At 41.6% G+C, this 23,914-nt stretch overlaps 1 protein-coding gene across 3 annotated transcripts in view; it reads left to right on the forward strand.

Moving 5' to 3' along the window:
* Positions 1–260: 260 nt before the first annotated feature.
* Positions 261–23,914, forward strand: part of DICER1 (dicer 1, ribonuclease III) — a 49,775-nt gene continuing 26,121 nt past the window's right edge. Inside the window, exons 1-10 of one of the 3 annotated variants that reach the window (XR_013832191.1) lie at positions 261–529; positions 11,267–11,333; positions 12,532–12,627; positions 14,897–15,089; positions 16,821–16,983; positions 17,515–17,645; positions 18,967–19,101; positions 20,361–20,521; positions 20,829–20,997; positions 22,780–23,252. Coding sequence is in view for 2 of the 3 variants with exons in the window: in XM_079947847.1 (XP_079803973.1) it covers positions 14,946–15,089; positions 16,821–16,983; positions 17,515–17,645; positions 18,967–19,101; positions 20,361–20,521; positions 20,829–20,997; positions 22,780–23,252 (1,376 nt within the window). In the remaining variant the exon portion in view is untranslated. The remainder of the gene's footprint in view (positions 530–11,266; positions 11,334–12,531; positions 12,628–14,896; positions 15,090–16,820; positions 16,984–17,514; positions 17,646–18,966; positions 19,102–20,360; positions 20,522–20,828; positions 20,998–22,779; positions 23,253–23,914) is intronic. The other 2 variants (XM_079947847.1, XM_079947845.1) reach the window with 2 other exon arrangements.

The following is a 23,914-nucleotide window of genomic DNA, read 5'->3' on the forward strand; positions in this document are numbered from 1 at the left end:
CTCCCATCACTAAGCGAGCGCTCTGGCGAGCCGGCACCGTAGCCATCAGCACACGCGAGCCTCTGCCCAAGCGAAGCCCCGCCCCCTACCCGTTTACGCTGCCTCCCGCCACCCGATTGGTCCGCCCCACCACCTTTCACCTCTCACCCGGCCCTCCTCTCCAATCGCGCCCGCCGTTTCATCGGCGCAAACTGAGGCGAGTGTGGTTTCTCTCCTTCTCTTTCTCTCTCCTGTGCGCTGGTCTACGTATAGCGAAGGCGGCGGCAAGTCCCGGATTCTCTGAACGCTTCTGCGCCAGCAGCGCAGAGACGGGCCCTATAGGCGGAGGAGGGTGGAGCTCCTTTTGCGTAGGCAGGGGCGGGGAGAAGGCTTGTCCTAACCGGGCCCAGGTGAATGGAGGAGCCTGACAGTTAAAAGAGGCGGAGGCGGCGAAATGGCGGCGGCGGCGGCAGCGGGGGAAGGAGCGGCAGCGGCATAATGAGGCGACGCCTGTAACCGGGGCAGCTCCAGGCTGGGTCCCGCCTGGCAGGTAGGAGGCTCCACCCGGCCCTTCTCCTTCCCTCACAACCCCCTCGCCTCCTTCGCTTGGCTGCTCTTCAACGGGCCTGCCCTGGAGCCCAGCACTTGCCGGGGGGAGGGCTTCCTTTTCTTTCCCCCCTCAGCGGAGCTGTGGGCCGCCGCCGGGTGGGAGGAGGAGGAGGAGGAAGGGCGCCTTTGTCTTCCTCTCAGCCTCGTTTTCTCCCTCCCGGTGTCTGTCTCTGTCTCGCCCAGGCGGCGCTGTCGGGGCCTCCGCTCCGCTTAATCCGCTTCCTTTCCGTTTCCCTAAAGGGGGTGGGCGGCCGTGTCGCCTTTATTTCGCTTTATTTCCTCCTCCCCACACGCAGCAAGCTTCCTCCCGCTGCTCTTTGTCTCCCCGGGGATATCCCGCTTTCTTCAGTTTGGCGAACTCCCGGGGGGAGAGAGGTTCAGAATTCCAACGTTTTCTCTTTTCTTTTTTTGACCAATTGCTCTTCTCTCTCCAGCCACCCGCCCATGAATTTGAAATGCTTCCCCCTTAAGGCTGCGTTCCTTCTCAAGAGTAGATCCACTGGTATTAACGGGGCCCATGTGAGCCATGTGCGCTGAGCGTGATGAAGGTTGGATGCAGCTTTTAAGATTCACCCAGCAGTTCCGAGAAAGCACCCGTGCCATTGGCACATTTCTGTCTTAAACACCCGCAGTAATGCCAAATAAAACATCCTGTGTCTTTATTGTTTTAAAAAGAACGGTGGTGCTCGATAAAGCCTTTGCTTACTGTGGAGGCAAGTCTCGTTGGAGTCTGTGAGACTCTTTTTCCTCTCCATTTTCTTTTTAAAAAATGAGGTATGGATCAGGCTATGGAGGGGAGGGATGTTCAGCGTCCATGTGCTCCTACGGGTATAATTCATGAGGTTGCCACACTTTACATTAAGAGAGCAGCTAGATGTGCTTCCTTGTTTCCCACCCCAGCCAATTGTGTGGGCCATAGCAGGGCAGCAGCAGCAGCAGAAATGGGCTTTCGCAGGCATGTTCTTCTTTTTTCCTCCCAGTTCCTTGTCCTACTTCATCCATTGTCCTTTAGGATTACCAGAACACAATGTCCCAAGAAATAAGGGGTCTCACTATAACACTGTGGGCTTACAGGGGTTTGAATTGAAGTGACTGCCATTGATCCATGTCAACGAGGCTAGAATAAATAAGAAGTGTCTGGTAACCTCAATTTTTCCTGGGCACGCTGCTGCCTCACGTCTGTTCCGGCTGTCTGTCTCTGGCATTGTTGGGATAACAGGAGGGTTCTTTCTTTTACACACACACACACACACACACACACACACTTTAAATTAACTCAGTTTTCTTGGAATAAATACATTTTCCCTTCTCATCCCTCTGAGCAAAAGATGTGAATTTTATTCACTGCTGCTTCTAATGTTTCCCTCGTGGCTCCATGAGAAGATTGGAATTGTAACTTCATAGTAAGGGCAAGGTGGTGGTGGGGATTTGTTTACTGGTGTTTACTGTATCAATCAAGTTTTAAGTAACACCAAATAATAAACTGGATGTTTTACTGTGGTAGAGTAATCTTTTGAAAGGCATGATTTTTAAAGCAGAATTCCCTTGATGTATTGTAGCAAATTTTCTGCTGCTGCTGAGTGTAAGGAGACACTAATCACATGATATAGAGGTAGTATTTTATATTCTGTATAATCTTGGCCCATTACAGTCTCAGTAATGGGAAGAAGCTAGATCTCTTCATGCTCATTATATTTGGGCTATGCGTTTGATAGTTTGCTATGGAACAGTGATCCTACAGTTTATCCAGTAATATTTCATGAGGTTCTTTGTTCTTCCAAGCAACAATAAAGCAATTTTGCCCCTTGGTAACACTCTACAAGTATTATCCTGATTCACTGCTAATTGTATGTTATGCATTCTCTTCAATATACAGTATCACCTATCACCTTTAAAGAACTTAAGGGGTAAATGAAATTTCACAGCTTTAACAAAAGTGCCCATTGCTACTGCTGGGGAAGAGGAATGAATTCTTCAGGGGGTTGGACTAGATGATCCTCAGGGTCCCTTCCAACTCTACAGTTCTGATTCCCGTTAACTACAGTTTCTGACACTTGTTGCTGCTTCAAGACCTTTGTCTTTTCACGCTTTGCCTGATAAGAATCTCTGCACCATTATTTCTGCTGCGCTTGATGGGTAAGGCAATTTTGGGAAGGCAAAATTCCTAGCAGAGAAAGGGTTAATTAATCTCCTTCTCTTTTCCTAACTGCAATTTCAAATGCCATGTTCGTTGCAAAGGAAAGGAACAAGTTGCAGGCAACTCTGTAAAGCAGTCATGGGGAACACATGATCTTCCAGAAGTTGTTTGATTTCATCTTCCATCATCCTTGACTATTGACCATGCCAACTGAAACTGATGGAAATGAGTCTGACAATATATTCAGGGCCACAGGTTCCCCACTCTTGATGTTATGTGTAATTTGTCTGAGTACAATTCTACTCCTTGAAGGGCAAGTTGTGAAGGTTGGAAGAGGTTATAAAGCTTCTTTTTGAGGAAACTATCCAGAAGCCTATTTTCTATGCCAATATAATGCCCTGTCACTAGAACTGGCAACCCCATAAGAGCTATAGTATTTGAATGTAAACTGCAGAGAAGTGGATGTAATTGCTAGTGCTATGACTTGGTGGAGGTGGACAGGTGCTGTCAGGACTACAGTCAGAATTATCTATCAGGACTGTGTGATTATATCATTCCCAAATTGAAATAAGCCTTTTAGCATTTACTGAAAATATATTAAATGGAAGCTGATTCTTCAACAAGTCAAACTCTAAAACCATCAGAGATCGGTTATGACACTGCCGCAATGTTTAGAGTGCCAAAAGAATAATTGCTGAGCTGACTTCACAACCAGAAATGATTAGTCCTTTTAACTATTTCTTTGAACTCTGGTTTCTCTTCAGATCGTATATTTTTTCACCTTTTATTAACTGTGTACCTTAGTTAGAAAGTTTGGGTATGAGAGTCAAATCATTTTTTTTTTTTAAATCTGTATTCTACTCTTCTTCTGGAAGGAACTCAAGGCGACTCACAATGAAATAGGATACCTACTAGAAATTCAGTTACAACAAAAAGTATACCTGAGACCAGAGAGCTTCAGTATTCTAAGGGCTAGAACACTTGACCCATCTTACGACTATTATTTATTAAATTCATATCCTGCCCTTCCTTTGAATGAGCCCATAAATTATTTTGTGTTTTGAGCTACTTCCTGTGTATCTGAGAGCCCCTAGCTGGATTGAGGTGCATATTTATGAAAAATTACTTGAAATCTTGAGACTTCTATAACATTAGGAATTCTGACCATCTTCTTCTTCTAGGTATTCTAGGTTTTTCTTCCTTGCTGATAAGTTATCGCTTATCCAAATCTTATATTTATGCTGCACAGGGGATTTATGCTGCAGCTCTGGGGAATCATGTGCAGCAGTTTCCCTGTCCATGCATGCAGTTTCCCCTCCAGCTTAGGATATGCATGAATATACCTGCTTCTCTGTCTGTATAGTCCCTTGCTGAATCGGGCACATGTTGCGAAGGATATCATTAAAAAAATAGTAATGCCTCAGAGTGGCATATTAGACTTGATACAGTGGTACCTTGGGTTACATATGCTTCAGGTTACATATGCTTCAGGTTACACACTCCGCTAACCCAGAAATAGTGCTTCACGTTAAGAACTTTGCTTCAGGATGAGAACAGAAATCGTGCTCCGGCAGCATGGCAGCAGCAGGAGGCCCCATTAGCTAAAGTGGTGCTTCAGGTTAAGAACAGTTTCAGGTTAAGAATGGACCTCTGGAACGAATTAAGTACTTAACCCTAGGTACCACTGTACAATTCTTTCTGATTGTTGATGCTCCTAGCCAAGAAGTGTTGGCAGCAGTAGTAATTTGGTGAACATTACCATAGTCCTGTTATTAGTTTTAACTGTTTTTAATACTGAATTTTAAATAGTTGTAACCTGCACTGAGTCTTGGTGGTGAAGGGCAGGTAATAAATGTAATAATAAATGTAATCATTTATCTAGTAATCATACTGTCAAAGCAGGCATTTTTTTTAAAAAAGGGCAGGGATGGGGAACATGTGGCCCTACATATGTTGCTGGTCTACACCCCCATCATCTTGGACCATTGGCCATGTTGGCTGTGACTGATGGAAGTCCAACGGCATATGGAGGGTCACAGGCTCCCCATTACTCTTTCAAGGGGAAGTTAGAAATTCCACAAGATTGATCCTGTCACAAAGTGGACAGATCAATAAATTACGGTGGTGGTTTTAGAAGATGCTTTTATCTGAAGCAAAACAATGAATGTCATGACAAGTTAATGAACTCTGGTGGTTGCAATCTAGAACCCAAGAGATATATTGGAGAGAAGCAGAGAGCTAGTCAGTGTTTCCAATTTAGGAGTATTAGTCACATGCTTCTAACCTTAGCTGAAACTACTTGAGTGGGTGATAGGGATGCAAAATTGGTATTCTGCATCCTGTATTTGGTTTCTGATAGTTTAGCTGTAAGTGGGCCGAGCTAAACTAAATCTGTGAGAGTGAGCTCATTCTTTTCAGTCATATGTAACCTTTACAGGGCAAGAGCCATTTAATACATTCCTTTTCTGATCTTGCTTAATTAGGCATAAATGTGGAAGGCTAACCTGATCTATGGAATAAACCAACATCCAGTAATTGGAAGTGCTACAACAAACTTTCTGTATTCAAAAAAATTGTTTAACAGCCTATAAGAGCACAGCTAGGGAGTGCTTGAGAGGTATACCGTATTTTTCGCCCTATAGGACACACCGGCCCATAGGACGCACCTAGTTTTTTGGGGGAAAATAAAGGGGGGGGGAATTATTCCCCCCCCCCAGGCGAGGGGCTGGGGCGGGGAAAGCCCGAGCTTCCCCCGACCCCAGCCCCCAGAACAGACTGCTATCCGCAAGCCTTCCCCCACCAGCCCTGACAAACTCTGGGAGTATTCCCCACATCCCGCAGAAGCCGCACGCTCTTTAAAGGGGCTGCACGGCTTCTATTGCCTCTTCTAGCTTGGGGATGGCTGCGCGCAAAGGAAGACTGTTCCCAAGCCAGAACAGCGAGACGGAGGGCTCAATCTCGTTCTTCTAGCTTGGGGAGGTCCCGCCAGGCGCGCGAGGCTTGGGGCGGCAGCTTGCTGCCCGAAGCACGCGGAGCCCTCCGGAGGGCTCCCCGTACTTCGGGCGAGTGTCTGCAAGCCTTGCGCGCCCGGCGGGAGGTCCCGCCGGGCGCGCGAGGCTTGGGGCGGCAGAAGGGTCTCCTTCTGTTCCTTCTCCAGGTTCGCTGAAGGGCGATGCCCCTTCTCCCTCTCTGCGCAGCACCTCTCCTGTGAAGGAGGGGCACTGGGCAGAGAGAGAGAAGGCGCAGTGCTCCTTCAGCGACGCGTCTGTCCTGGCTTCTGCTTTAGCCCTGCGCAGCCTCTTTGGGCAGGGGGAGCCTTCATCCCGCTGCCCTGAAGAGGCTTGGCGCGGTTACCCCAGAAGCCAGAACAGCCACACGGTATCCCAGAAGCCAGATCCCTCTTGCTGTTCTGGCTTCTCGGGTTCAGAATAATTTTTTCTTGTTTTCCGCCTCCCAAAACTAGGTGCGCCCTATGGTGCGAAAAATACGGTAAGTACGGACCTCTGGAATGAATTAAGTTCTTAACCCGAGGTACCGCTGTATAACTATTACATCAGCCCCATCCAGGTTGGTAAAGGCCGCTTTAAATGCTACAGTTGAAGCAAAAGTATTCTCCTGTACCTTGAAAATTCACAACAGAATGGCATGCCACCAAATATGCCAAATGTTGCCTTCACACATAAATGTATATAATTATATATAAATTATATAATTAATGCACTGGGGAAAGTTCGGTAGGGAAGAAAATGTGGGAAAATAAACTTTAAAGCACATTTCCTTCAAATTGGCGTAAGGAAATACACAGAGTTCTGAAGTCAGTGGCAACCATTTGGATAGATCTCCTGGATATGGAAACAAGGCTTCCACATGTAGACTGACTGTCTTTTCATGCAAGACGTTTTCATGACTTATGCTCTTAAGGAAACTTTGCACTTGCATGCTGAACTCAGTTTTCAAATGCGGCATACGGTGGTACCTCTAGATGTGAACGGGATCCGTTTTGGAGCCCCGTTCGCATCTGGAAGCAAACATAACCCGTGTCTGCGCGTGCGCGGGTCACATTTCGGCGCTTCTGCGCATGCCCGTGACGTAATTTTGAGCATCTGTGCATGCGCAAGCAGCGAAACCCGGAAGTAACGCACTCCGTTACTTCCGGGTTGCTGCGGAGCACAACTCGAATGCGCTCATCCTGAAGCACATTCAACCCGAGGTATGACTACTTTTTTTGGTAGCAAAATCAAATGAATAGATGATTGCGCACCTCAACAAGTCTGGGTGCCATTTTTGGCTGACACTCAAGGATTACTGAAATGTATGTGCTTTGAAGCCTCAAAGTATATGTTAAGGAGTTTAACAATAAAGTAGAGTGTTTTCAAAACTGAAGTAATATTTTTATTGTCAACACCAAATTAAGCATGTATTAACCATTTCTGATAAAAATGTGATATTAGCAATGTGTCACTCATGTGAATTGTGTATGAGTTCATGCTTATCAAAATAAGAAATAAAATGTTGCTGACCTGCCCCCCTAGTGGCGACTAGACTGTTTTGGCGTTCTATCCTAGTTTCAAGCACTTCACCTTTTTATCTCAGGGAATGAATGACCGAGACTCCATTGCTGTCCCGATACAACCAGTAGAATGGGGAATGGTGACAAGATATTTTGTCTCCAGACAAGATATGATTATAGCCCCTTTAGGGTAAACTTCTGAAGTGCCTTATAAAATTGGGAGCCTTTTGAGAATTACTCTAGTGACCCATGTGCTATATGTATGTTATTTCAGGCCTCAACAGTGGATATTGTTTCCCCTGTACAAGAAGATAATTTATAAGTTGCCTTTGGCCTCCAGAAGTTGCTAGATTTGCTCACATTAGCTGCCCAAGTGAGTTCACTAAGGGGAATTCTTCAGCATCCAGATTGCAGTTGATACAAGCCTCTCCAGCTGTATGCACAAGACTCTTGGTTTGAGCAGGAAACATCCATGAGCTGTAACTGGCTTGATCTCTTGGCGGTGGTTCTGGGGCTTGAAGCTTTCCAGGTGGTGTAGGGGAGGGGTACTGTGTTCAAGGGGGGGGGAAGCTTCCTAAGTTTCAAGACCCATGCCATGCTACAGGTCTGGGACATTTAAGCCCATGTTTAAGAAAATTAGCTAGGGCCGATGATGTCTGCATAGAAAGTGCTTGTTTAAAGGGCTTCCTTTGTGAGAAATGTGGCACAGCCATTCCTTAATGAGTTGAACACACATTTCCTTTGAATAGTTTGGCAGTTTGCCAGCTCCAACTCAGTAGTGTAGAAAAGAGAAGTATATGATTTACATTTATGCAAATCTTGTGTCTGGAAACCACACATAGGCAGCTGCTATGCTCCCATGAAGTAAAAAATGGTTGAGGCTCTGAAAAGACCCCAGCTCTACCATTTGCCTCTAGTGTTGTTATGGAAAAGGCAGCTTATATCAGTGAGTCCTAAGTTTATAAAGTATGGAAAAAACTGACTGCAGATCTGACTGAAAGATTAGTCTCAATTTGGTTTATCACCTTTTTTTTCTTAAGTGAATGATTTAACAGTTGGAGGGAAAGTGTTAAAGGTATTTCTAGATAGTTTTTGTGTTCAAAATCTCATATTTCACATTATTATTTGAAAGTAATTGCATCATGAAAAATCCGGTGCATTTTTAAAAAAAGCTTTTAATGTTAAACTTTGATAGCTTTGGAATTCTAAAATTTAAGTAGGTTTCATTGTACTCCAAACTAAGGAGTTGCCAAATTTCAGTGTCTGCATTTTAAAGGACCAGCACTAAGAAGCAATAAAAAGGTAAAGGTAAAGGTACCCCTGCCCGTACGGGCCAGTCTTGACAGACTCTGGGGTTGTGCGCCCATCTCACTTAAGAGGCCAGGGGCCAGCGCTGTCCGGAGACACTTCTGGGTCACGTGGCCAGTGTGACATCGCTGCTCTGGCGAGCCAGAGCCGCACACGGAAACGCCGTTTACCTTCCCGCTGGTAAGCGGTCCCTATTTATCTACTTGCACCCGGAGGTGCTTTCGAACTGCTAGGTTGGCAGGCGCTGGGACCGAGCAGCGGGAGCGCACCCCGCCGCAGGGATTCGAACCGCCGACCTTTCGATCGGCAAGCCCTAGGCGCTGAGGCTTTAACCCACAGCACCACCTGCGTCCCTTGAAGAAGCAATATGGAGCCTTTAACTTTTATAATATTCTTAGAGCATAGGACGTATTATTATTGGGCATGTATGCTAGGATTAAACTAGCAGTTGCACAAATAAAAACACATTTATATGACACACATGGCTTTGTACTGTGGTTACACAATCTTTCTCCTTGCATAAAGAACTAAAATGGAAAACAGCATGCTCTGTACTTAGCAGATATTTCTTTTCCTTACATTGGATCTTTATCTGTAAAGTAAATTTACTGGTGAGTGCTGCTGCTTTAGGACCAGGAGTTTTGCTTCTTGAGGCTATGCTTCCTGGCAAATGGTATATGACTTTGACCATCAAACAGAAGCTAGCTGGCTGGCTGCCTGCCTGCCTGCCTGCCTGCTGCAACAGGCCTTTTGTCCAGAGGAGAGCACCAACACAATCGACATGGTAATATGATGTAAGCTTGCAGTTTCCTACTAGAACTTGGCTCAGTCTTTTGCATGAAGCCTGTCTAGCAGTATGTTAGCTTAGGAACTGAAAGGGCCTGCTGCACCGAGGGCAGCAGTATCCAATTTTTATTTTTCTGTCAGCTACACTTCTACTCTTCTGTTTACACCCCTTTTGAGGAAAACTAATGGCCCCCATCTTAATCTTAAATATTTTGGCGATTGAAGTGATGAGTTACCAGTGTCAAGGTGGGACAGACCAATGAAATTGTTTCTGTTCAGACAAATGTTCTGATTGTAATGAAAGCCAGCATTACCTTTTATCTTGCCAGGGTAGACTAAATTCTGTTTTAATTCAGTGAAATTTTACAGGATTGAAAGCAACCGCAGGGGTCTTGTGGAGAAAGGAAGCAGGTTTGTGTTCATTGGCATAACCATACCTATTTATTACAGAAACATTGGGCAGAAACTACAGCTGAGATTCCTGTGGTTTTGCCATAGTTTTAGCAAGGGCAGCCATCTGCAACCTTTTCAAGGTCTGGTATCTTCACCTGGTTTGCAGTGTGGAATAATCAGTTGACCCACACAATCAACAAGGGATTAATCAGGATGGCGAATCTGTGGTCCTGCAGATATGGTTGGACTGTCATTTCCATGGTGGCTGGAGATGATGGGAGCTGGAGTCAAACAACGTCTGGAGGGCCACAGGTTCCCCATCCTGCTTTAGCGGGAAGGGTATAATAAATTTATGAGGAAAGAAGATGGTGTAATCTGACACAAAATAGTGTGTTATGCTGTGTGCTGAATTTCTGTCACAAATTGGGGCTATGTCCATTGCAGAAGGCCCATCTAAATTGTAATGGTGTTCCATGCCACCCCTTGATCTGGGTTACAGCTGAGATAGGAAGATTAACAGTTCTGGCTGGATATTTTGTTTTGGTACTTTCCCAATGTGAACCTGAATACCCACACCCCAAAGCTGCTGTTGATAATAGCCTCAGTATTCTTCACTGATAGTGAACTGCTTTTTCAACTCCTGTGGATGAATTTTGTCTTGGTCTTTGCTAAATAGGCTGTTTTTGGACTACACAGACTAGAAGCATGCTGTTAAGAATTTGATTTCACTTGGCTAAAATGCATGGGAAATAGAACAGTTAAACTGAAAAGCCAATTAACATTTAATTTTTAAAACCAATGTGTCCATTGATTTCTGTACCGTTCTCATAGTGAAATGGGAAAAGGGTTGTTGATACACTGCCTTGTTTTACATGAAGACACACAAATGGGCAATGAGGACACACAAATGGGCAATGGTTATCTGTTTAGCCATTTTTATCACTATGTATAATAAATAATGTGGTAGTTGTGTTTGAAATATGCAATAAAATGGATGCCAGTCACTTCTGCCCTATAGCATAGGGCTGTTTTCAACAAATGAATCCCGTCAGTGGAATCCCTGCACAAGGAACTCGGCTTGCGTATCCAGGCTCCCCCCCCCCATGCCCCCCAAATGGCTTTGGTGGGTCAGGAGAAACCCCAGAACAGCAGATAATGTGAAGTGGGGAAGACAGTAGGAATTGTTCTGTCTGGCAGAAGGATTGCCTTAGCACAACTTTGAATTCCTCCAAAGTGAATATTAAGTTTCCCTAAGATTTCATTTTCATAGTGACAGCAAGTGAAGTAGAACTAGTTGTAAACCTAAGTGATGTTAGTGAACAATTATTTTAACAGGTAAAGTAGAAAATAAGCAAATGTGTTCAGGCCCTTCAAGCTGATCTTTCAGACACTCACTGTCTGCATCCTTGGCCAAAAAGGACTTTTGAAGGTTAATGTGCTGCTCCCCAGAGCTAAACATTAAAATGCAAGGATGAAGAGTATTACATGGTGTGGTTGGGTTTTATTAGTGTTTTTGAAAATGTGCTCTTTTTATTGCCTTCTAGGATATCTAGGTTTGAAACAAAGTTACAGTCTTGGAAACTCTGGATAAGCTCAATATCAAGATTCAAGGTAGAAAAATGCTTACGTGTGCGCCTTAATGCTATGGTCTCCTTAACTTTTAAATGCTACTTGGGGTAGAAGTTCTCATTAAGATTGTTTCCTTTTATTCTGACTTTGTTTTAACTTTTAAAAATGACCTGCTATCACCATACTATCCCCCCTCCCGAACAGTTCGTTAGGAGTAGGAAATTGTCTTTCATTCAGTACATAAAATGTAAAACTTTGACTCTATATTGTGGTTACCAAATCCTTGATGATTTTACCAGTATAGATTTATTTATTTTTACATTTAAAATGTAATGTGGCATGATGATCTTATTAAATTCTCAAGGATAATTATTTAAAAATGGCATCCGTATTTTAGAAAATGATTATATGTATCTTCTACAATGGCTTGGGAACCTTGCTGCTTTAGTCATTTTGATAAGTATAAATATACACGTTCTTATTCAATCTGTAGAAAGAGTAGAAGCCATCATCCCTGCTGCTCCATATGTAAAAAGGACTCCCTTTTAAAACTAATATTTGTCTTTATTTAATGGAGAATTATTATGCTTGTTTATTGTTGTATATCGGCCATGTTCACCAATTTTGTATTACTCAATTTATTGACATTATAAAATAAAGCTTGAAGAGTTTATCTTTTTAATAACAATATTTTTCATTTTTATGGGGGTGGTGGAGGAAATATTCATTCAGGAACTTCTATTATCCCAGCTTCTAGATACAAGGGATTTGTGGTGTAACACAGGGCTTACTCTGATAATTTTCTTTACTTAGCTTTAAAACTCTGAAATCTAGCAAAAACTATTTAGGGTCAATATGGTCACTTAATGCATTATTTCCTCCCCTTCCTGCATATGTGGCTCCTTATACAGGAGTTCCTTTGGGTCTTTCCATCGTCATCATTGTCAGCCCTCTCAAAAAATGACATTTTGGGTTGCAGGGAGGGCTGGCACATCCGAAGATGGACTGAACTAACTCTTTTCTCTCCACCCCTTCTTGTTTTTAATAACACTTTATTTCAAATTCAATAGTACAGTTTATGCACAGTTTATGATATCTGAGTATCATAAATTGATTGTTCTAAAGAGAAACTACAGATAGAAATCCACTTTTGACTGAAATCTTGAATGGAATCTTATCCTTAGTATTTGTAAAAGTATTTTAGCTCTTCGCTAACAATTTTCTTATATTGATTGAGCAGGAGCTGAGCAGCAATGTGGTTAGCCTCGAAGCAGATATAATGGTGTCAAAATGCAGTTCAGAGAACATATACTTAGAGGGCACAGAAACTAATATGGTAAGTCTGTATCTAATTCAATCAGAAATCACTATCTTTTAAAATAGTCTACGTAATGCTTGCATTTCTTTGGAAGAAAACTTCAAATCACATTGCTCAATTTCTCTTACGACTATTGGGAGGAATTCAGCATTGGGCTCTTCTGATCGTTCCATCAGCACAAACATTTCAGCTTGCCATCGGAACCAGAGGCTTCGCTCAACAGCAGTAGCGAGTAGACCCCCATCGCACCCGCGCCTCCATCCCCTCAAGCTTCCAAACCATTTTACGGGATTGTTCGCCTTTGGGGAGATACGCCAGGGGTGCCACTGGCTCCCCAGCACCCAAAACTTCCCTTTGGGTTTTTTTCCGGAGCTCACAGCGCTTTTGTGAAGCTCCCATCTCCTGTTGAGCTCAGATTTTCCCGGAGAGGTTAAATCCGCGTCTGAAATGGCCCCCACAGCCCCCATTTTTTTTGGAATTGCTGTATATTGCTAATAATTCGAAAAACTTTTTGGGTTTCTGAAAAAGCAATCTATATTGTGTTAAATTGAGGAGTTTAGTTTTGAAACTTTATATACCACTTATTATTAAAGTGGTGATAGTACTGTTTTGTGGTTATGTTTATTGGTTCATAGCTTTTCCAATATCTAGGTTTTCTTTTCTGTACAGAGAAAACTGCTATAAATAAGTACTTGCAACATACTTGTTTGGAGTTAATGCCCCCTTAAAATAAAATCAAAACCGGTTTAAAGAGAATTGAACTAATGCAAAGCACAAAAATATATGTATGACTTTATATTGAGCTTAGTCCATGAACTCTATTCTTGTGGCAGCTGGAAGTTAATATCACTATTTACCAGTGTGTGCCCTGTATCTTAACAATGGTTAAGGGATCAGGTAGGGTAAAGCAATTGCAAACTATCTTCCCCTGTCAAGCATTATTTCTCTCAATACCTTCACATAGAATTTGCACTCTAGGCAGAGATTGGATAAGGTTGTAGGTGGTGATGTGGCTTATCCTGCAATTTCACCAATGCAGTTAGAGGTGATACCTATTTTGAACTTGTTTGTGGACATTTCTCTTTAAAATAAGTTCTCAAATCACTTCACAATTGTTTAGTGATTGTTTGACATTAATAATACTAATTGCTTATAGCAGTGGTTCCCAATCAGCTAAGTACTGCGGACCCCCTGTTTTTCAAAAGCCAAGTCGTGGAACCACTACTTTTGAAAATGTTGATATCTCTATGGTGATTTTTGTTATGTTAATACACACCTCCTGGGTGGGTAATGCAGAGCCTCTGAGGTCCGCAGACCACCAGTTGGGAACCACTGGCTTATAGCATTAGTATCTTTTCAAAGTGCAATTAAATGGAGCCTCTCCCCCACACCGCCCCTAGCAATCTACGGTGAGAACGTAGTGGAATAATTGTTGTTAAGTGCTGTAGGTTGAGAGAACATTCCAGTTTAATTTGGAGAATAGCAAGGACAGGTATAACTCAGGATTACGAGTATTTTCATCATCTGAGTTCCTCTTCATTTAACTGCACTGAATGAGAATATTAGAGGGAAAGTGGGTACTGCCTTGTTTGCTGGGTATATCTCTGGTGCTTTCCGTTACTTGTTTGGTCTCAATTTTCCAACCGTGGCATGTGGAAATAACCTTTCAATTATTTACGGATTTTTAAAAACGTTATATGATATTCTTTGGTGTACTGCACAAGACCATAAGAAGGTAGGTATGCAAAATTCAAGTTGAAAGTCCATGAAATATAGTTGAGTTAGTCCTTAAGTGATTAACATAATCTATCCAGGATGGAGAGCTCATATAATGTAGTGGTGAAAGAGCAATGATCTGGAAGGTTGCCAGTTTAATCTTACATTTGCTACTAACTCCCTAAGTTACTTTAGGCAAGCCACTTTAGGCATTACCTAGTGCCCATTTGCACTACTTACATAGCTGTTGTGAGTATTTACATAGCACTTGCAGTGAGATATGATTTATATGACTCGTTTCGAACATTGAGAACACTGTGCAAATACTCCTTTTATTCTATTATTATTATTATTATTATTATTATTATTATTGATAGCATTGCTGCCTGTATTCAACTGAATTTTATCATACGTTAAGTCTGGAATATTGCCTTTAGTTTGTCTTTGAAGATTCCATGGGCATATTTAAAAACGTAAAACCTGAATGGAAAAGTCATACTGTAAACGTTTTAGTTTTTATCCTGTAAGATATGATTAGTAACTGGTTTCAACGCTCTTTCCCCCCTCACAGTAAGCTGTGTTGGAACAAAAATGCAATGAAAGAAACACTGGATGAATGAATGAAAAGCCCTGCTTTGCAGTTCCTCAGCATGGCAGGACTACAACTCATGACCCCTGCTTCCTCACCAATGGGTCCTTTTTTTGGACTTCCATGGCAACAAGAAGCAATTCATGATAATATTTACACACCAAGAAAATACCAGGTACTAATGACAATGTTAATATTTGTTAAGCAAAATGAAATCTGGCTGCTTCCTGGAGACTGACCATGAGGCTGGTATCCGACTTACATGCATTTCCATTAGAATGAACCACAGTGAAAATATACCCTTTTCTCTTCTTCACTAACACTAGAAGCAGTGAAGATATCAGCCCTAGCGTCTTTGGCTTACTGAGATAATTTATTATAGCGCCAGCAATTAGCTTGTCACACTTGAGGGATATTTGACTAAACAGAAGAGCATTTTATTAAAGTGCTCATAGTCTTACCATGAAGTTGTTACTTTGATGAAGATTAAATAAATAAGAGTGAATGAAAATGTGTGAGGAAACATCCGTGACAATAAGCAGTCTTCCTCTTTGCATAAATGGAACTACTTTCTTTTCTATTATCATTATTATATGTCACCTGTGTCTTGCCTTTGTCATGGGCTGAATGATTCCAGCTGCTCAGCCCCTCCCCTGCCTCAGAGGATTTCTTCTGGTCTCTACTGCCTAGTAGACAGGAACTATGTGGAAACACCAAGAAAAAACAAAGATGAGCGCAGCAAATGCCACTTGTATAATCCTGCCATCATATGATGTTTCTGTTCTGATATCAGACTTAAGTATGATTTTTATTTTGGAAGTCGATGTTGGCTTTTTGCAGTATGGTAGCGCTGCAGAGAGCTTGCTGGGGAGACCATGCATTAAAAAGGGACTCAAAAATAAATTAAACAAGGTTTTAATTACAAAAACAAAAACTCCTTATACACTAAATACATTAACAACAAACCAGACCCAACCACCAACCCAACCCCCAGGGTAATGGGAGAGCTAGGTGCTGCTCCTTATATACTACACCCAATTGCAGACAGGGCTTAATCAATACAACTCAGCAGCACCTGCTATGTTTCACAGCTGTAAAGCTGGGTCTCGTTATCTTGCTCTGGCCCTTGCTCTGGCCCCTTAAAGACATACCCATCGGATGGAACAATGATGAACCTTTACATTTAAAGAAACCATTCAACAGTCTTAAAACAACTTTGAGAGCCTCTAAGGCAGGCATCCCCAAACTCGGCCCTCCAGATGTTTTGGGTCTACAACTCCCATCATCCCTAGCTTACAGGACCAGTGGTAAGGGATGATGAGGATATACGGGGATATAAAGCGGAACATAAGCATTCTAAATAAATAAGAGCTCAGTAAAACTTTCAGAACTGCATGTTTCAAGAACACTGCCCTGCATTTTAATGTGATTCTGGCAAATTACAACTTTTATGAAAAATTCACACAACGTCAGTTGTTTTAAAGGCTTGAATACTAAATATTTTAGAGCTGATTTAGGTAAGCCATTTGTTGCTCATACTGAAGTCTTTATGTAACTACTCCTGTAAGCTCATCCATGCAACAAAGTTATATTAGAATAGGATTTCAGAGGATAAGGATCTTAAGGTCCTGTTGAAAACTTTACATGACAGTTTGCTGTACTGCAACTATTCCATGTGTAAAGCGTTCACAGAAAAATTCCAAAAGGTATATCACAGGGTGGAAGGAGAAATGTCAGATAGACTTTTAGATGTTTTAGGTATGCAGTTCATTGACTTTCTTTGGCTGATACATCAAAGAGACTTCTGTGTCTTGGATTGTCTTTCATTGAGTCAGCTGAAACCTGTCTACATGTAATTTTAAGGATTCTTTTTAAAAAACAAAACGTTTTGTATTTGCCAATACAGGTTGAACTGCTGGAAGCAGCTCTGGATCATAATACAATAGTCTGTTTAAACACTGGCTCAGGGAAGACTTTTATTGCAGTACTACTCATTAAAGAACTGTCTTATCAGATCAGGGGAGATTTTAACAAAAATGGAAAAAGAACAGTATTCTTGGTCAACTCTGGTAAGGAAGTAATACACATTTTTGTACGGGACATAATTGATAAGGATTGGATAAGTGTTCAAACTGTACCATAAAATTAGTGGGCAATACTATAGCATTTTCAAATTAAGTAGTACCATAATTTTATAATGTTAATTTTGTATTAAGGTGTTATAGTGCTATACTACAGTTAACACTATACTACAGGAATGTTAATTCTGGTCCTAACCAGTTTCTTTAATTAAAAAAAGAAAACACGACCACCTAGCACCAATTAAAAGCTTGTTTAACACCCCCCCATGCCAAAACTTTCTTTTGAAAGTAAAATGTTTTGTTGGGTAAAAATAGAAGAATTACAGAGAAAATAAAGATGACAATGATTGGTTGACTGCATTTTATGGATGCCCTGTAAAATGTGAGTGAATGAAGCATGACAATCACACACTAAATGCTTGCTATGGAATCACCCCTATGATTGCATGTACACAGTTGGAATCACATTTCAAAGTAGTTGCTTTGCTGCCTAAATTCCACTTTTTCTTCCCTATACAGCAAACCAAGTTGCTCAGCAAGTGTCAACTGTTAGGACGCATTCAGATCTCAAAGTGGGAGAGTATTCAAGTTTGGAAATAACTGAAGCATGGACAAAAGAGAAATGGAACCAAGAATTTGCTAAGTATCAGGTAAGGCAAATTAATATACCATGTTGTTGTTGTTGTTTAGTCATTTAGTCGTGTCCGACTCTTCCACTGCCTCCCGCAGTTTGGTCAAACTTATGCTGGTAGCTTCGAGAACACTGTCCAACCATCTCGTTCTCTGTCGTCCCCTTCTCCTGGTGCCCTCAATCTTTCCCAACATCAGGGTCTTTTCCAGGGAGACTTCTCTTCTCATGAGGTGGCCAAAGTATTGGAGCCTCAGCTTCAGGATCTGTCCTTCCAGTGAGCACTCAGGGCTGATTTCCTTCAGAATGGATAGGTTTGATCTTCTTGCAGCCCATGGGACTCTCAAGAGTCTCCTCCAGCACCATAATTCAAAAGCATCAATTCTTCGACGATCAGCCTTCTTTATTGTCTAGCTCTCACTTCCATACATCACTACAGGGAAAACCATAGCTTTAATATACAATAAGCCCCTGCAAATTATAAACCAGTGTCATAGTTTAAGGTCTTATTGTTTTTAGGATGATTTGCAAAGTCTCCACCCCCATAGTTCTGCCCGGACACTGAGGTCCAACACCGAGGGCCTTCTGGCGGTTCCCTCGCTGCAAGAAGCCAAGTTACAGGGAACCAGGCAGAGGGCCTTCTCAGTAGTGGCACCTGCCCTGTGGAATGCCCTCCCCCCAGATGTCAAAGAGAAAAACAACTACCAGACTTTTAGAAGACATCTGAAGGCAGCCCTGTTTAGGGAATCTTTTAATGTTTAACAGACCACAGTATTTTAATATTTTGTTGGACGCTGCCCAGAGTGGCTGGGGAAACCCTGCCAGATGGGCGGTGTATAAAATGCTATGGAGGTCATCTGTAGGCATTTCATACCTATATTCCAGTACTACCCCAGCCCACTAAAAGATGAGCACAACAGTAGAGACTACTTAACCACTAAAAACCTGGGTAGATTAAAATGTTTAGCATGGCTCCTAAAAACCAGTACCAGATGTGTTTTCCTGGGGAGAGCATTCCATAGATGGGGAGTCACTACTGAGCAGCATGTTCAAAAGATTTATACTCCACTCTTTAGCCAGAAAAGCTCCTGGAGAGGCTTACAAGTCTAGTTTGGTCCTTAGAGTAGATGGAAATGGAATATTTTATTTCAGTTGAGTGGCCTTTGGGCAGAATTAAAATGCACTTCACTTAATGTTGTCTCAGGTACAAGTGAGTGGTCAATTGTTTGTTTTAACCAACATTTTGTATAGAGGGAAGAATGAATGCTTAATTTTTATTAATGCTGTCTAAAAATCTTATAAAATAACATTCAGTTTTTTTCTTGCATCTCTTCATATTTCAGGTTCTGGTAATGACCTGTCGTGTCGCTTTGAATATTTTAAAAAATGACCATTTATCCCTGTCAAACATTAATCTTCTTATTTTTGATGAGTGCCATCTTGCAATTCAGGATCACCCCTATCGAGAAATTATGCAGGTAGGTTGTGACCCGTCTATATAGCTTTAACCACTGACAAAACAAATAAGTAGGCAAGCTGAAGAGTTTGCATATTACGCATTAATATTTAACTTACCTTGGCATTTATTAATTTTTATCCGTTTTTGGACTGGCCTTCAGATTACTCTCTAAATTGGGGATATCCACCTCCCCCTTGCTTCTAGAATAAATGAACAGACCATAATAGGCAGCACTGGTTGAAGTGTGTGCTTTCCTGTTGCCTTGACTTGCATTCCTACCCCCATGTGGGCACTGTGGCTCACTCAGTGTACACCAAGCCTCCTTCTCTGTATTTCTCTCATTCTTGTGCCAGCTGCTTTCCCTTGAGGAAATAGTTCTCCCACTTGCCAAGGATTGGGGTGGAGGGATTGCATTTCTTTGCTCATCAGATGCTGCAAAGTGACTGGGAAAGGAAAGGAACGGAGCCAGTGCAGACAGAATGGTCAATAATAAACTATTTTTGTCCTCAGTGTGCAAGGATAGTTGTGCCTGTTACATTTTGAAGTTCTCTTCAGTCACCGCCGACTGTAATGGTTAACAGAGTCAGAAACCTGCTCTAAGTTTTGGGAGGCTAATGAAGGTGGAAATGGCCTGATTAAATATGTTCCATCAAGGAGGTCTAAAAGTGGAGCACTAGATGCTGTTTTAAATGTTGGCAGGCTTTCTTGAAACTATCCAGTGAACGAGTTGGCAGAAAATTTGTGGTGACCTCTCATTGCCAAATGTTAAATCAGAAACATCAGGAGAGCTTACTAAGTAGCCATTACATTGCACAAATCAATGAACCTGGGCTTGCACCTGATTCTGCAGAGTTCTTGGGCTTCCTCCTTTGGAAGCATGCAGTTGAGGGATTGAAGCTACATTAATTTTCTCTTATTTAGGATCACATGACCTTTAGGACTTCAAAACTGTTACCCTACTGCACTAACTTGAAAAGTTGTTGTTTAAAATAAAAGTCCTGTTACTTTTAAATATCAAAATATTAGAAGGATCAATTCCAGTTCTGGGGTCACCAGGTTTATGTGTGTGAGGCATGAACTCTTTTTTTTCATCCCCCCTGCAGGAGTTCAGCAAGCCTCTTCTCTCTTTCATTCTGCTCCTCTAGGATTTGTGTCATGCTGGAAAAGAAGGTGCAGAATGCCACTGTTCGCCACTGGGATCCTTTTCTTGATTTGGATCCCCCCCACCCTACTTAAGACCAAACTTAACCTTGCGGGTTATTCTGGTTTATTTTTCAGCTTTGTGAGAGTTGTCCATCATGCCCCCGAATTTTAGGATTAACAGCTTCCATTTTAAATGGGAAATGTGATCCAGCAGAGTTGGAAGAGAAGATTCAGAAATTGGAGAACATTCTAAAGAGTAGTGCGGAAACTGCAACTGATTTAGTGGTTTTGGACAGGTACATTTTGTTATTTTTGAATTTTGTGTTGAATACCATTCATAAAAAAATTACATTGGAAGAGGTGACTTGATATCTACATGCTTGGTGTGCTGCTGTTGTTGTTTTAAATAAAAATCTAAACACTCAATGGCATTCTTTAAACCTATTTCAATAAAGTAAGGCCAGGTTGAATTTGTATTCTGCTGTGCAGCCCATATAGCTTTTTAGAATTGCCAAATCTGTAATTGTGCCATTTAAACAGCAGTTTAAAATGTGGCTGACAAGTTTGTTTGTTTGTTTGTTTGTTTGTTTGTTTGTGTTAAAGGTATACTTCTCAGCCTTGTGAGATTGTGGTAGATTGTGGACCATATGCTGACAAAAGTGGGCTCTATGAAAGGTTGTTAACGGAGCTGGATGATGCACTTCACTTTCTGAATGATTGCAACATATCTGTACTGTGTAGAGAGAGAGATTCTACCTTAATTTCTAAACAGGTATGGGCACATTATTTATCATTGTTTCTGCATTGCTTAACTGCAGTTTGGTCTAACCTCTTAATAGAAATATTTACTGCTTTCTTCCAGAAATACTGCCACTTTTAAATTATTCGTACTCATTATTAAGACAATCAGTTTGGCAAGGTAGCATACATTTTCAGCTACTTCTCCAGAAGATCAGACTTTAATACTTCAGCCAAGTATGGGAAAGAAAGTGCACTTCAAATAATGACCAAGTGGTAGGCAGGGGACTGAGGTCACTCTTGATGCTAATTTGCTCAGTACCACAAAATTTTACATGTCTTAGAATCTGTCCCTTATTTTACCTAGTCTGAGATTATTTTATGACATCTGAACAAATACACAGTAGAAACTTTCCAAGAGTTTCCCTACAAGCAGCTTGTACTTGAGCGAGAAAAAATAGTTCAGACTGTGCTCTGTTTCAGTCATGAACTTGCTTTATGAACTTGTATATTTCTAATCTGCACACCTTCCAGGGTGTTCCAGTTCCCTCCCTCACAGCCTTTTTCATGGTAACTATAGTTTTCCTTGGCATATTGAACCAGTGTGACACAATGAGTTTCGGGTTCTGTTATGGAGGCATACTGTAGTTTGCAGTAATGATAATTTGTGCAGTTTGGACAGCAAGACAAATTACGGTTAGCACATAATATCCTTACATCATGCTGCAGGTGTACTGATTTGTTTTATCCCACTTCACCCCCATGGTGTTTCCACAATATTGCTTACGAAACTAACAAAATTGTGAAAGCTATTTTTAACTAGCAAAGTGAAAACACATGGGAACAAATTTCCGAATATCTAGATGAACCCTCCTTCGTGTGTCTTACCTAGAACTGCAGGTTCTTCACAAAGTATGGTAACAAGTATTGATGCACAATTCTGTAATTGCTGCCATGTCTCTCTGCTAAACCTTTAGCATTCAGAATCTGGTCAGCTATCAAACCAGACCAATGTGTGATTTAAAAAAGCAAAATCCCAGGAAAATGTAGCTATGCAGTTCATTCCCTTCCTTTGTTGCATTCTGAAATGATACTTATCTGGAACAGTAATCCCTTTATAGTGGTACCTCAGGTTAAGTACTTAATTCGTTCCGGAGGTCCGTACTTAACCTGAAACTGTTCTTAACCTGAAGCCCCACTTTAGCTAATGGGGCCTCCCACTCTCGCCACATGATTTCTGTTCTCATTCTGAGGTAAAGTTCTTAACCCGAGGTACTAATTCTGAGTTAGCAGAGTCTGTAACCTGAAGCGTATGTAACCCGAGGTACCACTGTATATATCATTAGTTTATCTACAAAGAAGCAAATGTGCATTGCGGTTCTCCCCCCACGCTCTAAATCAGAGGTCGGCAACCTAAGGCCCGTGGGTACTGACTTCTGGGTTTGAAGAGCGCTGGAAATAGCGTGTGCGCACGTGCACAGGCGCTTCTCCATCCAGGAAGTGCACCGGAAATAGCGAGTGCGCACTCGCACGGGTGCTCCTCACCCAGAGGAGCGCCCATATACGTTATTTCCGGCTCACTTCCGGGACAGAGGAGCGCATGTGCACACGCTATTTCCAGCGCTCTTGCGACCTGAAATAGCTTGGGCGTGGGCATGGATGCTCCAGCCCACTGAGAGGTTTGCTGGGGAGTGGACCGTACCAGCCTCAATAAACGTTGCCGACCCCTGCTCTAAATAATGGTTTGCAGGCTCAGTGTAAGCTGTGTTGACTGCTACAGTGCCATACCAAACTGATGAATTTAATTTGTTTGCAGATACTGTCAGACTGCCGAGCAGTGTTGCTTGTTCTGGGACCCTGGTGTGCTGATAAAGTAGCTGGAATGATGGTGAGAGAGCTACAGAAGTACATAAAGCATGAGCAAGAGGAGCTGCACAGGAAATTTTTATTGTTTACAGATACTTTCCTAAGGAAAATACACGCACTCTGTGAAGAGCACTTCTCACCTGCCTCACTTGACCTGAAATTTGTAACCCCAAAAGTAATAAAACTGCTTGAAATTTTGCGTAAATACAAGCCCTATGAACGGCAACAGTTTGAAAGTGTTGAGTGGTATAATAATCGGAATCAGGATAATTATGTGTCCTGGAGTGATTCTGAGGATGAGGACGAAGATGAAGAAATAGAGGAGAAAGAGAAAACAGAAACTAATTTTCCTTCTCCCTTTACTAATATTTTATGTGGAATTATTTTTGTGGAAAGAAGATACACAGCAGTTGTTTTGAACAGGTATGATTTCTTTTAAAAAAATAAAAAATATTGTGAATTGCAAAAGAGCTAATTGAACGTTAATCCGGAATTATAGAAGAAATATGTCCAAATGCTCATGAAGCCTGCTAGCTTTTGCAAATCTCTGCAAACCACACTTCATAAAAAAGAGAAGATGGTCGATATAGCCACAACATAACATAAAAACCCTTAAAAATTAGCAAAAACAACTTGTAAATATATTTAAATGATTTAAATGTAGTAAGGCTATGTGGAATATGCAGTTATCAACTGTTTAAAAGCTTAGGATAATTTTTAAATAGAATTCAGAAGTTTTTTTTACCACAAATACCAGGCACACAAGCAAAGGTGATAATATACAGAGTAATAAGAGAAAGGCACTAATATATGTATGTATGTATGTATGTATGTATGTATGTGGGGATATAGAGATAAAACAACTTCCACTTTTCTCTTTAAAAGTATCCTGACCAGTTTTGTGTATTGCCACAGTTCATGTCTTCTTCATAAATGGAAAAACTAAAGCCTTGTTAACAGTAACAAATTTAATTTGGGCTGCTTTATGGTATACAAGATACGTTACAAAGCAACAACTAAAACAGTAAAATAATGAACAGATTACTTCTACTTACAATGAAGTATTCTGCTTACAATGAAGTCAT

Source organism: Podarcis cretensis (assembly GCF_951804945.1).
Source record: "Podarcis cretensis genome assembly, chromosome: 1".
Classification (NCBI taxonomy): Eukaryota; Metazoa; Chordata; class Lepidosauria; order Squamata; family Lacertidae; genus Podarcis; species Podarcis cretensis.